The following is a 10671-nucleotide window of genomic DNA, read 5'->3' on the forward strand; positions in this document are numbered from 1 at the left end:
TTCCAAGTGTGGCCTTACCAATGTCTTGTACAATTTCAACAAGATGTCCCAACTCCTGTATCCAATGTTCCGGTGAAACCAAGCATGCCGAACGCTTTCTTCACCACTCTGTCCACCTATGACTCCACTTTCCAGGAGCTATGAACCTGTAACCCTAGATCTCTTTGCTATTAACTGAGTAAATCCTGCCCTGGTTCAACCTACCAAAATGCATCACCTCGCATTTATCTAAATTAAATTCCGTTTGCCGTTTGTCAGCCCACTGGCCCAATTGATCAAGATCCTGTTGCAGCCCAAGATAACCTTCACTGTCCACTGTGTTATCAATCTTGGTGTCATCTGCAAACTTACTAACCATGTCTTCTATATTCTCATCCAAATCATTAATATAAATGACAAATAACAGTGGACCCAGCACTTAGCCCTGAGGCACACCGTTGGTCACAGGCCTCCAGGTTGAAAAAGAACCCTGTACAACCACCCTCTGGCTTCTGTCGTCAAGCCAATTTTGTATCCATTTAGCTACCTCACCCTGGATCCCACGAGATTTAACCTTAAGCAACAAACTACCATGCGATGCCTTGTCAAAGGCCTTGCCAAAGTCCATGTAGACAACATCAACTGTACTGCCCCCACTATCTTTTTGTTACCCCTTCAAATTTGTGAGACATGACTTTCCACTCACAAAGCCGTGCTGACTGTCCCTAATCAGTCCTTGTGTCTCTAAATGCCTGTAGATCCTGTCTCTCAAAATACCTTCAACAACTTACCCACCACAGATGTGAGGCTCACCGGCCTGTGGCTCCCTGGCTTTTCCCTGCAGCCGTTTTCAAACAAAGGCACAGCTTTTGCCACTCTCCAATCTTCAGACACCTTACCAGTGATTATTGATGATTCAAATACCTCAGCTGGGGAGCCTGAAATCCTCCCTAGGCTCCCACAATATCCTGGGGTACACTTCATCAGATCCCGGGGATTTATCTACCTTGACGCCCTTTTAAGACTTCCAGCACCACCGCCTCTATCATATGTACACTAAACGTGTTGTGCCTAGTGTGGTTTTGCAGGGATCAGTACTTGAGCGACAGCTACTTACGATCAAATTAATGCTGTATTCTTGAACCGCTGCAGTCCATGCAGTGTTAGGGTGGGAGTTCCAGGTTTTTGACCCAGTGAAGGAATGATAGATCCACGTCCGGATGGCTTGGAGGAGAACTTGCACACAGTGGTGTTCCCATTGATCTGCTGTTGTTGTCCTTCTAGGTTCGGATAATTTTCATTCCAGAGCACTTCAAAATGTGGGCCTGGAAATAGTAGATCCGTTGGTTTTTTTCCAAAATTCTTTGGATTGAAAGGTAGCTAATGTAAGAACAAAGAAAATTACAGCAAAGAAACAGGCCCTTCAGCCCTCCAACCCTGCACTGACCATGCTGCCTGACTGAACTGAAACCCACTACCCTTCTGAGGACCATATCCCTCTATTCCCATCCTATTCATGTATTTGTCAAGAAGCCCCTTAAAAGTCACTACCACATCTGGTTCCACTACCTCCCCCGGGCACCCACTACTCTGTGTAAAAGAAAACATCTGCCTCATACATCTCCTTTAACCTTGCACCTTAAACCTGTGCCCCCTAGCAATTGACTCTTCCACCTTGGGGGGGAAAAAGCTTCTGACTATCCATGCCTCTCATAATCTTGTAGACTTCTATCAAGTCGCCCCTCAACCTCCGTTGTTCCAGTGAGAACAAACCAAGTTTCTCCAACCTCTTCTCATAGCTAATGCCCTCCATACCAGGCAACATCCTGGTAAATCTTTTCTGTACCCTCTCCAAAGCTTTCACATCCTTCTGGTGATGTAGCATCCAGAATTGACTACTATATTCCAAGTGTGGCCTAGCTAAGGTTCTATAAAGCTGCAACATGACTTGCCAGTTTTTAAACTCAGTGCCCCAGCTGATGAAGGCAAGCATTCCATATGCCTTCTTGACTACCTTCTCCACCTGCATTGCCACTTTCAGTGACCTGTGTACCTGTACACCCAGATCCCTTTGCCTACCAATACCCCAAAGGGTTTTGCCATTTACCGTATATTTCCTAACCATATTAGACCTTCCAAAATGCATTACGTCACATTTGTCCAGATTAAACTCCATTTGCCATCTCTCTGCCCAAGTCTCCAACTAATCTATATCCTGCTGTACCCTCTGATGGTCCTCATTGCTATCCAAAAAATCCACCAACCTTTGTGTTGTCCGCAAACTTACTTATCAAAGCATTTACGTTTTCCTCCAAATCAATTATGTATATTACAAACAGTAAAGATCCCAGCACTGATCCCTGAGGAACACCACTTGTCACAGCCCTCCATTCAGAAATGCACCCTTCCACTGCTACCCTCTGTCTTCTTTGACCGAACCAGTTTTGTGTCCACCTTGCCAGCTCAACTCTAATCCCATGTGACTTCACCTTCTGCACCAGTCTGCCATGAGGGATCTTGTCAAAGGCCTGACTGAAGTCCATGTAAACAACATTCACTGCCCTACTCTCATCAATCATCACTGTCATTTCCTCAAAAAACTTGATCAAGTCCGTGAGACATGACCTCCCCTTCACAAAATCATGTTGCCTCTCACTTAAATGTCCACTTACTTCCAAGTGGGAATAAATCCTGTCTTGAAGAATCCTCTCCAATGATTTCTTTACCGCTGATGTAAGCTCACCAGCCTGTAATTACTTGGATTATTCTTGCTACCCTTAAACAAAGGAACAACATTGGCCCCAATCCTCTGGGGCTTCCCCTGTAGCCAGTGAGGATACAAAGATTGCATTTGTTACAAAGAAAATGAGTGCGCAGATACAGCAGGCAGTAAAGAAACCCACTATTCAAAAAGCATGATAGAGAAAACGGGGAACTATGGACCAATGAGCCTAATGAAGTTGCGAGAATCCATTATCAAGGATTTCATAATGCAGCATTTGGAAAGCAGCAGTATAATCAGACAAAGTCAGCATAGATTTTCAAAGAGGAAAGAATGCTTGACGAATCTATTGGAATTTTTTGAGGATGTATCTAGTAGAGTTGACTGAGGAGAACCAGTGGATGTGGTTTATTTAGACTTTCAGAAGGCTTTCAACAAGGTCTCACTTAACAGTAAACTTAAAGCGCGTGAGATTGCAGATAATGTCTTGAGATGGATGGAAAGCTGGTCAGCAGATAAGAAGCAAAGAGTTAGCATAAATGAGTTTCTTTCTGATTGGCAGGCAGTGGTATTGCAGGGATCTATGCTAGAATCCCAAGTGTTCGCATTATATACAAATGATTTGGAAGAGGCAACTAAATGTATTATCTCCAGATGATACAAAGTTGGGAAAGTGAACTGTGGGGAGTATGCAGAGATGTTTCAGCATGATTTGGACAGGCTTGAGTGTGTGGGCATCTGCATGGCAGATGCAATATCATATGGATAAATGTGAGGTTACCCACTTTGGTAACAATAATAGGGAGACATTTTTACTTGAATGAGTGTAAATTGAGAGAGGTTGACACTCTGCGAGACCTTGGCGCTCTTATGCATAAGTCACAAAGTGAGTGTGCAGATACAGCAGGCAGTAAAGAAGACAAATAGTATATTGGCCTTCATGGCGAGAGTTTTGGTGCTAAAGAACGTTTCTTTGTTCTTCTGTATTCAGTGGAATTTAGAAGAAAGAGAGGATCTCCTTAAAACATACAAAATTCTGATATGCCTAGTCGAATGGATGCAGGGAATTTGTTTCCTTTGGCTAGATATCTAGAATAAGGGGGTCACAGTTTCAAGATACAGGGTATCCATTTAAGACTAATATGAGAAGAAACTTCACTGAAAGGGTAATGAACTCTTTGTGGAGTTCTCTACCACAGAGGGCTGTAAAGGCCAAGTCACTGAGTGTATTTCAGAAAAATAGATCTCAGATTTAAAAGACATGAATGATATGGTTAGGACACAGGACATGACATTGACATTGAAGATCAGCCATGACGTTAAAAGACCAAATGACCTACCATTTTCTACTTCTATGTTTCTAAAATTGCGAAAAATGTAGAATTGTAGGATAGTTAAAGCAGAGGGTCAGAACTGAATCTCTGACTAAGTCTACTTAACTTTCTTCAAGACAGCTTATCAACGTTTAGGTCAAACACCATAATTAACTAAATTTTCTAGCAAGATATTTTTTGGAAAATGTTCCCAGTTTCTTGGAGAGGTCAGTTGTATGTCTAGATTAATAAATGAATTGTACTTTTATTCAAGAGGTGACAAGTTTATAGTTATCAGAAACTGAAATTATTCCAAAGGCAGAATGGGGACATTCTTGATTTAACTAGTTTTGAAAATGCTGCAGCTTCTGTTATTGTATCTAATGCCCAAGAACAGATTCTCTGCTTATTTCTCCACACCTTGTGGTCCTCTACTTTGCCCTTCAGTTGCTCATAAGAGCCTCCCGTTTTTCAACTTCCGTGAACAACATGATTAAGGAGCAGAATACGGGAGGTGATCTCTCATTGGTGCTTTCATGTTTGCTTCAAAGAAGCACAAATCCTCTTCCTGAAGGATTTTCTGCCTAGTAACATCTGTTGTCTTTAAGTTCCTCTTTTGCCATCACAATGAAAATTTTCTGGATCTGCTACTGACCATAGATTATAACCCTGAGCTTTGGGCAATTCTCAAAATGGCAGGGATGACCATCTCTAATGCCTCAAATGAACTTGCTACCCATTACTGCTAATTTCATTTAATTTTCTGCTGTTCATTATTGGTTCACTATTCACTATAGTGGAACAGCCCACTTGAAGAGGAAGTTAGTGATTTCAGGTACTTTGTAAAGGAGAGATTTTGTGTTCAGCGACCCAGGCATGCTTAAATGATTGTCCTTGTGGCCATTAAGCTAAGAGTTTACTAAACTTTAACACCCGGGGGGAGGGGAGAGAGAGAGAGAGGAGGAGGAGGGAATTTTTTACAGCCTCACTTAGTGAGCTCGTAAAATCCCACCTGAGGCCAGATTTCTGTTCTGCAAGCCAGAGCGGGCAAAGCAGTAAAGTTCTGGCCCTACTGTCTGGTTGAAAAACTGAGCTTTCCTCAGCAGCTTTTGTGGTACTAAATTGGGGGGAAAAAAATGCCACATTTCCTATAGACAAGTCTTTTACTTCAAATTTTTGTTCTGGTCCTTTCTGTAAAATTCCTATGATCTTGTTTCTGACAGAAGAATTTCAAGTACAAAGTCCAGCTGAAGTGGAAAATACTTCCTGTCAGTGCTATACATTGTTAATCATGGGGGTGTAAGATTGCACAACAATTTTTAATCTTGAGAAACTTCTGTCTGGGATTGCTTACTTTTGCAGAACTGGATTCTAGTAAAGAACGAGATGGCGGAGGTATCTCTTGAAGCTTCTGATATGACTATGAATTCAATCTTATTATGATAGTTAATTATTAATTAACAATTTAGTTCCTGAAGCCAGTGTTTGTGATGGTTGTTTTGCTATCTTTGCACCATACCTATTAAGGGATGTGTTCAGTAGTAGAAGTATTCAGACTGACCTGATACAGCATGACAAATTAGGAGCTGGAGCTGTTGTTCTACTCATTCAGACTGCATGAAACCTTCCTTCCCTCCCTCTTGCATCTTTACCTCTCCTTTTCTGTCATCCCCTCCTACCCACCCAGCTCTCCAGTGTTCCCCACTAACATTGTGACTCAGATATTGTCTTGTCTTTTGTTAACTAGTTTCTTTTCATGGTTACATTTTTTCCAACCCCAACCCTCAAAAATCTTTTCACAGTCCGATCTTGCTCGCAGGAGGCTGAGCGATGAAGCACCTTGTCAGGAGAGCAATGGTCAATCTCAGAGTGCCACGCGGCAGGCCCAAGAGGAGGAGGAAGGGGACGAGGAGGAGCTGACTCTTAAATATGGAGCCAAACACGTAATCATGCTGTTTGTGCCAGTCACCTTGTGCATGGTGGTCGTTGTTGCAACTATCAAATCGGTCACTTTTTACACACGGAAAGATGGCCAATTGTAAGTATTTCCTTTTGAGTATTTTATGGAATTTTTTTCTTTTAAACATCTCTCTTCTTTGCTCCTCCTTTTTGAGGGGCTAAGTTGAATGTGTCAGTGGCTATGGAATTTTGTTTTCATGTGAATTTGGATAAACAGATGTATGTCAAGCTGTGAATTTATTGTGTGTTCAGCATAGTGTTTTGCATTAAGACGTCCTAGACCAGGGGTCTCCAAATTGCGGCCCATGGGTCGCAGCGGGCCGCATCTGGATCGGAGTTTGGAGATCGCTGTCCTAGAGCAAGGGACTGGCAATATTAACTTGTTTTACCTGATGAGCCAGATTTAATTAACATCCGAACATAGTATGAACATTTATCAAGTTGCAATCAAGATCAATGTAGCATTTGAAAGGCAGAGAAGTGAAACAGCCATTTGAAGTTCTAGATATAGGTAAAGTTGAGTTTAATGAAATGAAAGAGACTATCCACAGTAAACTAGCAATTGAACAACTACTAAGAGGAAAATGACAGAAGGTCATTGACCTTCATAAAACATAGTGTGATGCAGAATCAGTTTATATCTCTAATTGACAAGAACTTGCTGGAAAAGACGCACAGGTAAGAGACAAGAAAAAATATAGGAAAGACCAAAATATAGTATATAGCACAGATCCTGATGAATGGAGAATATATTAACAAAAGATGACAATGAGATCTATAAAAAAGGAGAATGAAACACTTGTAAGCCAAGAAACAGTGAGCAATAGAGCTAAGTGATTCCACAACCAATGAATCAGGTCTAAGCTCTGCAGTCTTGCCACATCCAGTTGTGATTGGTGGTGGACAATTAACTCACTGGAGGAGGAAGCTCCTCAAGTATCCACATCCTCAATGGCCAGGGAGCTTGGTACCTCAGTGCAAAAGACAAGATTGAAGCATTTATTCAGCCAGAGAAGCCAAGTGCCTGGTCCGTCTTGGCCTCCTCTGGAGGTCCCCAGCATCACATGCCAGTCTTCAGCCAATTCAATTCACTCCATGTGATATCAAGAAATGTTTGAAGGCATTGGATACTGCACTGAAGACTGTTTCAGAACTTAGTGCACTCTTAGTGTAAGCTGTTGCAATACAGCTGCAACACTGCCATCTACCTGACAACTGTGGAAAATTGCCCAAGTATGTCCTGTACACACAAGGCAGGACATATCCAACCTGGCCCATAAGTCAACTCTCAATCATCAATAAATTGAAGGAAGGGGTCATCAGTACTGCTGTCATGTGGCCCTTGCTTAACAGTAACTTGCTCACTGATACTCAGTTGGATTCTGCCAGGGTCGCTCAGCTCATTACAGCCTTGGCAGAAACAGGAACAAAGGCTGAACTCCAGAGGTGATGTCAGAATGACTGCCTTTGATACCAAGGCAGCGCACTGGTTGGAGTCATACCTAGCACAAAGATGGATGGTTGTGGTTGTTGGAAGTCAGTCATCTCAGTTCCAGGACATCACTGCAGTGTTACTCAGTGTAGTGCCCGAAGCCCAACCATCTTCAGATGCTTTATCAGTGATCTTCAATCACTGGGTCAGAGGTTTTCTGATGATTGCAAAATGTTCAGTACCATTTGCTGCAATTCAGATACTGATACATGTCCAAATGCAACAAGACCTAGACAATATCCAGTCTTGGGCTGACAAGTAACATTTGTACCACACAAGTATAGGCAATAACCATCTCCAACAAGAGGCAACCTAACTGTCGTCCCATGACATTCAATGGTATTACCATCACTGAATTCCCACTGTCAACACCTTGGAGGTTATTGTTGACCAGAAACTCAGCTGGACTAACCATATAAATACTGTGGCTGCAAGAAATAATCAAAGGCTAGGAATCCTGAGATGAGAAACTCATTACCTGACTCCCTATAACCTACATACCATCTACAAGGCATAAGACAGGAATGCAATTGAATACTCTGCATTTGCCTGGATGAGTGCAGCTGTAATAACACTCAAGCTTGATGCCATCCAGGAAAAGGCAGCCTGCTTGGTTGGCACCCCATCAACAAACTTTCCTGCACCAATGGATACACAGTATGTACCATCTACGTCATGCACTGTAGGAAGGCATCAAATAAATCGGTTGGACTTAAACCTGGTGTTGTCAGACTTTTTACTGTGAAGGCTCCTGAAACAGCACATTCCAATCCCATGACCATTACTATCTAGAAGGACAAGAGCAGCAGACACAGGGAATGTTGGACCCTTAGAGGATGAGAGGGGGGATTTAGTGGTGGGAGATGAGGAAATGGCGGAGGCCTTAAATGAGTTTTTTGCCTCGGTCTTCATTGAGGAGGACGCGAATAGTTTACTGGATATTAAAGATAAAAGGATGGTAGGAGTTGAGGGCCTGAATGCGATTACTGTCACTAGAGAGGTAGTGCTTGATAGACTAATGGGACTGATGGTGGACAAGTCCCCAGGACTGGATGGAATGCATCCCAGGGTTCTGAAGGAAATGGCAGAGGTGAGAGTGGATGCCTTAGTGATTATTTTCCAAAATTCGCTGGATTCCGGGGAAGTGCCGGAAGATTGGAAAATGGCTAATGTTATGCCGCTGTTTAAAAAAGGTAGCAGACAAAAGGCAGGGAATTATAGGCCAGTTAGTTTAACATCTATAGTTGGAAAAATGCTTGAAGCTATCATCAAAGAAGATATAGCGAGGCACCAGGAAAGGAATGGTTTGGTAGAGCAGACGCAGCACGGATTCGTTAAGGGGAAGTCGAGTTTGACGAATTTATTGGATTTCTATGAGGATGTGACTAGTGCGGTAGACAGAGGGGAACCAGTGGATGTGGTGTTTCTCGATTTTCAAAAGGTGTTTGATAAGGCGCCTCACAAAAGGTTGCTTCAGAAGATTAGGGTGCATGGAGTTGGGGGTAAGATGTTAGCGTGGATAGAGGATTGGTTAAGAACATAAGAAATAGGAGCAGGAGTAGGCCATCTAGCCCTTCGAGCCTACCCCGCCATTCAGTAAGATCATGGCTGATCTGAAGTGGCTCAGTTCCACTTTCCCGCCTTCTCCCCATAACCCTTAATCCCCTTGCCTATCAAAGACCTATCTACCCGCGTCTTAAATATATTTAGCGAGGCAGCCTCCACCACTTCAACGGGCAGAGAATTCCAGAGATTCGCCACCCTTTGAGTGAAGAAGTTCCTCCTCAACTCCATTCTAAACTGCCCCCCCTTATCCTGAGGCTGTGCCCTCTAGTCCTACTGTCCTTTGAGTGGGAAGAGCCTCTCCACCTCTATCCTATCCATCCCATTCATCATCTTGTATGTCTCAATGAGATCTCCCCTCATCCTTCTAAACTCCAACGAGTACAAGCCTAGTTTATTCAGCCTCTCCTTATAGCTCAACCCCCTCAACTCCGGTATCAGCCTAGTGAACCTCCTCTGCATTCCCTCCAAGGCCAAAATATCCTTGCGTAAGTGCGGTGACCAAAACTGCACACAGTACTCCAGCTGCGGCCTCACCAGTGCCCTGGTTGTCTAATAGGAGGCAGAGAGTTGGTATCAATGGGTGCTATTCTGATTGGCGGTTGGTGACTAGTGGAGTGCCGCAGGGATTGGTACTGAGGCCTCAGCTATTTACCATTTATATAGATGATCTGGAGGAGGGGGCTGAGTGTAGGGTAACGAAATTTGCTGATGACACAAAAATGAGTGGAAAAGCAAATTGTGCGGAGGATGTGGAAAGTCTGCAGAGGGATCTGGATAGGCTGAGCGAGTGGGCGAGGACCTGGCAGATGGAGTATAATGTTAGCAAGTGTGAGGTTATCCACTTTGGCAGAAATAATTGTAGGAGGGATTACTGTTTAAAGGGCGAAAAGCTGCGGCATGCTACGGTACAGAGGGACCTGGGGGCCCTTGTGCATGAGCTGCAAAAACCCAGTATGCAGGTGCAGCAGATGATCAAGAAGGTGAATGGAATGCTGGCCTTTATAGTGAGGGGGATAGAATATAAAAACAGGGAGGTCTTGCTGCAACTGTATAGGGCACTGGTGAGGCTGCAGCTGGGGTACTGTGTGCAGTTTTGGTCGCCGCACTTGTGCAAGGATATTTTGGTCTTGGAGGGAGTGCAGAGGAGGTTCACTAGGCTGATACCGGAGATGAGGGGGTTGGACTATGAAGAGAGACTAAATAGACTGGGTCTGTACTCGTTGGAGTTTAGAAGGATGAGGGGTATCTTATACGTCTCTATAAGATAATGAAAGGGATGGATAGGGTAGAGGTAGAGAGATTCTTTCCGCTCAGAAAGGATAGCAGGACTAGAGGGCACAGCCTCAAGATAAGTGGGGGGGGGGGGGGGGGTGGGCAGTTTAGAACGGAGTTGAGGAGGAACTTCTTCACTCAAAGGGTGGTGAATCTCTGGAATTCTCTGCCCGTTGAAGTGGTGGAGGCTACCTCGCTAAATATATTTAAGTCACGGGTAGATAGGCTTTTGACAGACCAGGGAATTAAGGGTTATGGGGAGAGAGCAGGAAAGTGGAACTGATCCACCTCAGATCAGCCATGATCTTATTGAATGGCGGGGCAGGCTCGAAGGGCTAGATGGCCTACTCCTGCTCCTATTTCTTATG

General features: G+C 43.7%; 1 protein-coding gene across 2 annotated transcripts in view; it reads left to right on the plus strand.

Annotated features, from left to right (window-relative positions):
• psen1 (presenilin 1) overlaps positions 1-10671 on the plus strand; it is a 90533-nt gene that overhangs the window by 12270 nt on the left and 67592 nt on the right. For both annotated transcript variants that reach the window (XM_080202916.1, XM_080202917.1), the window contains exon 3: positions 5817-6052. In XM_080202916.1, coding sequence (XP_080059042.1) covers positions 5817-6052 — 236 coding nt within the window. The remainder of the gene's footprint in view (positions 1-5816; positions 6053-10671) is intronic.

The sequence above is a fragment of the Carcharhinus amblyrhynchos genome, chromosome 14 (genome assembly GCF_965287045.1).
Source record: "Carcharhinus amblyrhynchos chromosome 14, sCarAmb.v2.hapA, whole genome shotgun sequence".
Lineage (NCBI taxonomy): Eukaryota > Metazoa > Chordata > Chondrichthyes > Carcharhiniformes > Carcharhinidae > Carcharhinus > Carcharhinus amblyrhynchos.